The 6,000-nt window shown below is 45.9% G+C and overlaps 1 protein-coding gene across 2 annotated transcripts in view; it reads right to left on the reverse strand.

Moving 5' to 3' along the window:
* Positions 1-5,749, reverse strand: part of DOK7 (docking protein 7) — a 66,221-nt gene extending 60,472 nt beyond the window's left edge. The window contains exons 1-3 of one of the 2 annotated variants that reach the window (XM_086464504.1): positions 5,696-5,749; positions 5,505-5,550; positions 2,829-3,059 (exon numbers count right to left, since the gene is read on the reverse strand). In XM_086464504.1, coding sequence (XP_086320630.1) covers positions 2,829-3,059; positions 5,505-5,550; positions 5,696-5,749 — 331 coding nt within the window. Of the gene's footprint in view, positions 1-2,828; positions 3,075-5,504; positions 5,551-5,695 lie in introns of both variants that reach the window. The other variant, XM_086464503.1, reaches the window with a different exon arrangement.
* Between the last annotated feature and the right edge of the window lie 251 nt (positions 5,750-6,000).

Below are 6,000 nucleotides of genomic sequence, written 5' to 3' on the forward strand. Positions count from 1 at the left end.
AGGGGAAAAAAAAATAAATCTGTCTTGGCACAGAGAAGCATCAGCACTGTTAAATTTCTAGCCAGAGGTTTTCAGTGGAGAAGAATGATCAAGCAGCACATAGGCTTACCTTTTCGTTATCCATCAAAGATTATACAAACAGCTACCTGCCTATGAAATCTACATGGTAACTTCCAGGTAGTCTCACTTAAAACCACTCTTCCACATTTCTTGCCTATGCTTCTTCAAGCATCATGAATTTCAGCTAGGCCTGAGTCTTGCTTCTCATCTAAATACTTGCTATATTAGTTCCCATCTTAGCTGTAAGTCAACTCCACATCTATGACGTGCATTTGGTAAGTTCCCTAAGGCTCCAGCAGAATTAGCCACAAAGTCATTCAAGTGAAATGTGCAAGGAGACAGAGATAGAACTAACTAACCACAGCTCTACTTACAGCTTTGCCAGCAGCACTGCTAGGGAGCAAATCAATAGTCACACAATGTCCCCTTTTGGGCATGCTGTTATTACAGAACTAGCTTAAACATGAACTATGAAAAAGATACCAAAACTATCTTGATGAATAACGTACAGTAAGGAATCTTTAATATCATTTGGACCCCTCTCCCCAGTTAACTGTGCCCAGTACTTTGCTGGCAATTAAACCATGGGCACAGAAGGATCAGGGATCTTTCTGCTTCATAAATGAGGAATGGAGCACACCCTTCACACAACCAGTTGCAAGTTACACCAGCTGCTGAAAACAAAGAGCTGCAGCTCAGATTCTAGACCACTGTTTAAAAAAACAGCATATCCAAATGCTAACAAAGCCAAAGCAGAGGAAAAAAACAGATCTGGACATGAAGCTTTTGCCATATGCTGCTTTCCTGGTAAATTGGAATTTTTTCCAAAATTCTCCCTAGCCATCTACTTCTCCTACTGTGGGAAAAAAAATTAGTAAGATACAGAGCTGAATATACCCATGAACAAAAGGTACTATTTAAGTTCCTCATTTCCTTCAGTTAATCTTTTCTTCTTCACAGCTACTCACTGACCTGCAGCATGCCAACTTCCTCAGAATGAGTTGTGGGCTCAAGCACTCTTCTGTCTCATTCTTGACCTACACCTAAACTCACTTAATTCCACTGTTTCCTTTAGTCCCGGTTCTTTGATTCCAGGAATCACATCTACCTCATCTGCTAAAAATGGAGAGAAAACACTGGGAACTCCAGTGCAAACACCTCCATTCTGTGGTCCTCATTCAAGAACAGCATCAACTCTTTTCACTTTTTTTTTTTTTTTTGCGCTTCCCAGACTCTGAGGTCATCTGTCCATAGTCTATTTTTATCATCCAGCCACGTTACTTCCAAAGCACCCTTACTACGCTTTAAGAAAAAACAACAGTCACTATCCTCTCTTCATCTAAGTCTTCATTTTTTTTCTATTTCTGTCTACTCAAACTAGATTAACTTTGACTTTCTCCTAACCGAACCTGCACTGAAAGATGAAACCCTGAAAAAATTGTCTATACTCTGGTCTATGCTCCTTCCCCTAAGCTTTTTTGCAATTAACCTTCTACAAAGTATTGCCAGTTCAACCAATTACACTTGTTTTCTTACTTCCTCATTTCTTCACCTCCACACACATGCTCTCCTGCTCCATCTTTACTCCATGGCTGCACACATCATCATCCAATAGGCTCTATTCCTACCTCACTCACAGCCTTCTTTAGAAAATCCTCTTCGCTGCTTCTGCATTTCATCCTACCACAACCATAACCCTCACGCCCAGATTGAGATTAAATACTTCCTCCATCCCAGTACAGCATCTGCAAGACCACAAAAAACCATACCTACCCTGCCTAATTCAAATTCTCTTTCAGGTTTAAGGACAAGTCGATGTTGTACATAGATCTCAAATCTAGTAAAGAAACAGAACCGGAACACAATACAGCTACATCAAAGTGTACCAACTACTCCAGCTACTCATGCCTGTATTGTTCAGAAACGCCCCCCCCAACCTTCCCCTTATGCAAGGCTTCACATTTGATAGCTCCAAGCAGTACATCCATACATCTCTCTTCTGATACTTCTACATTTTATTATTGTTAAATTCCCAGGCTATCTTTCTATGTATGTACTACAGAGGAACGAGTCCACAAATGCAACAGATGGCAAAGCATATGTAACAAATGATTAAGATGGCTAATGTGTGTCTCCCACACACCTACTCTCCCTCCCTAGTTATGACTAAACAAACATAAGACAGATACTATGGATTACCAATACGATCACTCTCCGCTCACCACTGTACATTTTAGAGCTGCTATAACCAAGAAAATAAAATAAAAGGCTGCATAAGAGTGAAGTTAGCTGGAAAGGCTGTGTCTGATGACTATTACAAGATGTCTCTTCCTGAAAGGGGACACTAGCAGCAATAAGCATTATCAATGCAACACAGTAGGCAGCTCAGAAAACTGGGACTGAACTAGCCACGTCCTACTCAGGCCTCTGTTTCTCTTAATTCAGGCTTCCTCTGAATCCTGTCAAAATCTCCAAGTAAATTGCAGGACTAGAAGTAGAAGTGTAATTGCTTTGCTTAAAAGCTACACACTTTCAGTGCCAAAACCAAAAACTAAGTTAAGAGCTCTCGGGGTTAGCTGGGCAGTACTGTAACCAAACCTTATCATAAGGGACACCTGCTTTAAGCTGTAAGAGGAAGACCAGTCTCTTCATTCTCAAGTGAGTGACAGTCTTTTCCTTAACTGTATTTTGCATTTTAGCTAGGCTTTTCTTTGCTTTTTTCCCCTGGGCAGGAGGGGTAAATAAAAATGTGAGAAGATAAAGGTTACCTTCCCCCAAACTGTAGCGGATTCGTACATCCCACGCATACATTGTTTCCTTGTTCTCAAATCCCAGCATCACAACTTGAGAGAGACAGATGATTGCAAGCGTGTGATTCAAGCCCTCATAGGAGAGCCCAGGATCCAAGCCACAGATGTCTTCTAAGGTCATGCTGCTCCTCTCCTTGTGCCCTTTTGCTCGTTCAGATTTATCCTTGTACACCAGCATGAGCAAACAGTCTAAAAGAAACAAAACTGTCAGAGACGATGAGGCGGAACATAGAACATAACACATTTCTCAGTACTCTGCTTCAATGCAAAGGTGCTTTAGATGACTGCAGGGTCAGTCTGATCAAGTCAACGTAAGAACTCCATTTCCTTTTTGCACCCCCAGGTAGTCCGCAGCCCTTGTTTTCAGGGAGCAAACACTGAAGGCATGTTTCAAGGGTAATCTGCAGGCTCAGAAATAAGCAGGCAAGTAAAAAGTCTTCCCTATTTTACTTTTCAATAATCCAGTGGTTTTTCAGATACTCTCCCGAGTCTGGAAGGGACTGACTCATTAATTCTGAACATTAGGAGTTACACTATGATAGCTGCTCACATCACAAACGCCAAAGACCGAGAGGCTATTGTCATCTATATTTCCATTAGAACATACTGAACCACAAATGAAATTCTTACAGTAGTTCACAGATTACTCAACTACTAAATGGCGAGCAGACCACGCTGCCAGATTGTTAGTGTCAGCTCAGGTTTCCTAGTTAAATGTTACACAGTAGCCACCGTGAAATAATCATTATGTGTCACACCTTTTTTTTTTTCTTTTTTTAAATATTTCCATGTGTCACCATTTGGTTTTAACCCCTTCCTGGAGGTGTTTATTACAGTAACTATGCCATGGAAGAAAGTAATTCAAGTGCCACAGTCCCAGGGGAAAAGCACATTTTACAAGCAAACCCAAAAGACAAGAAAAAGGGGAGGGACCTCTCCCACCTTTTGCATTTATAACAAGAGCACTCCTCTTCCCCCTGGTTCCTACCACATGGCACTCTGTTGTAAATGAAATGACTGGTCAATATCAAAGCTGTAACATCCACAACTTAAGCTGACCTACATACCACAAAAGAGAAAGCCCCCTGTGCACCATTTTATGAATGTTGGGGTGTGGTGCCCTGAGCCCTGGCAAGGTGCCCTGCGGCTCTCAGCTGGGCAGAGGACTGGCAAATCTCCAAAGAGGTGAAAAATGACTGAAAGACTGAACTGTCTGCTACCTAAAGTGGAGCTTTGCATGGACTCCCAATTGTTTTCATGCACCTGTTAGCAAAAACAGCTGCCAGTATGATATTTAAGCATTCTGCAATACAGTTGTGTGTCTGAAGAAAGAACGACTATGGTTTACAGACAGAGAAAAGCAAATGACTGGAGGCTTCTTCTGGTAAACCTTGCTGATTTAGCTAGAATAAAAATACTATTTTTGAGGAATAAGCTACATTATCAGTAAGTTCTCAAAACAAGTTCCCTCATTGTCCCCCTTCAAACTTTGCTTACTCATGTTAGAAAACCAGGCCCATATTCACATGTCTAAATACCTAGCTTTAGGATCAACAGATGCCTGTATATGCAGAGAAGTTTAACGGATTCAGCTGGGATACAGGCATTTAAGACACGTAACTGTAACACCTCCAGTAAGAAAGAGTTAGGTCCGAAGAGCTTCAATTACTAAAAACCTTCAGTCTACCAGCAACAACCTGGAAAAGATGCCACCATCCATTCTGCAGCAATGCAGAGTCACATTTTCTAAGTGTAGGCAACATTCAGCCCTGGGAAGATAAACTTTGGGGCCCAAATGTGTTCCCTGTTATGAACAGATGGGGAAACCTGAAACCTACTTTTCCCTCTCCAGCAGTAAAACATCAACTCTGAACAACGTTTTCAATTTCCCCTTCAGAAGCATGGAAATGATTTCTTTTTTTTTTTTTTAATTCAAAATGTCATTTTATTTTTAAATTGAAGTGATATTTTATGTCAAAACACTGATCGAAAATAACTACCGAGCTTACAATGCCAGCTATTTTTACAGCCACCAATCACCCTGAAGAAATAATAATTAAAAAAAAAAAAAAAAAAAAAGGCATTTTAAACGCGAACTAAAACCAAACAGCTGTGCCTCGAAAAGCCCCCTTTCCCACCGGTTTAGTCAGCACCTTTAAGCTACTTAAAACCTTCGCCCCGACGTCGGACACGACGCCCGGGGCGCTCCTCCCGGCGGACACCGGCCGCAGGGCCCCGGCGCCACAGCCCGGGCCGCCGCCAGCCCCCGAGGGGCGCCGGGGCTGCGACCGCCCCCGCCGAGGGCAGAGCGCCCGGCCCTGGGGAGACGCGGAGCCCCGCGGCTCCTCTCCGCGCTCTCCCCTCGCCTTCGGGGGGCTCCGGCGGTAACCGCCTCCTATTTTTGGCCGCCTGCTCCGTCGCCAGATAACTTACTCCCCGCTCCCCCGATTAAAAAAGAAAAGGCGAGCAGCGACGGCGGGAGGAGAGCCCCGCCGAGGGCGATCTCCGGCGGCAGCTAGCCCCGGGGGCAGCCCTATACGCCCCAAAGCCCGCTCCCTCACCGTCGGGCGGAGGAGGCAAGGACGCCCCGGAGCCTGTGCGTGTGCCCCCCGCCCAGGACGGGCCCCCTCTTACCTGCCACCGGGGAGGGCTTGCGCAGCACCAGCCACCTACTCTTCCACTGCAACGAGAGGCAAAAGGAGAGGGGTTAGCCAGGGCCCGAGGGGGGAAGGGCGGGCTCTCTCCCCTCCTGAGGAGGGGGGGCGTCGGTCAGGGACCCCCAGCCCGACGCGGGGCCGGGCCGAAGGGGCGCCGGGAGCGGGGACCTTTTTTCCATCTCTCAACTTGACGTGACCCTCCACCACCACGGAATCCGTCATCTTCAGTCATGATTCCGGACAGCTGCGCCCGGCTCGCTGCTCCCTCCCCGCGCTCTGGCCGAGGGGTCACTTTCAAAATAGCTTTATTAGGGCCCCGCACAGGCACAGGGAGCGACGCGGGCGAGCGGCCAGCGCGGCCCGGCCCTCCCCGGCGCCCCCTGACCCACCGGGCTAGGGGGGCGGGCAGGGCCCGGGCCAGCTTCCGGCTGAGGGGAAAGGGGGTCGCGGGAAGGTTTTCACTGGTTCTTTAT

Source organism: Leptosomus discolor, chromosome 4 (genome assembly GCF_034619465.1).
Source record: "Leptosomus discolor isolate bLepDis1 chromosome 4, bLepDis1.hap2, whole genome shotgun sequence".
Classification (NCBI taxonomy): Eukaryota; Metazoa; Chordata; class Aves; order Leptosomiformes; family Leptosomidae; genus Leptosomus; species Leptosomus discolor.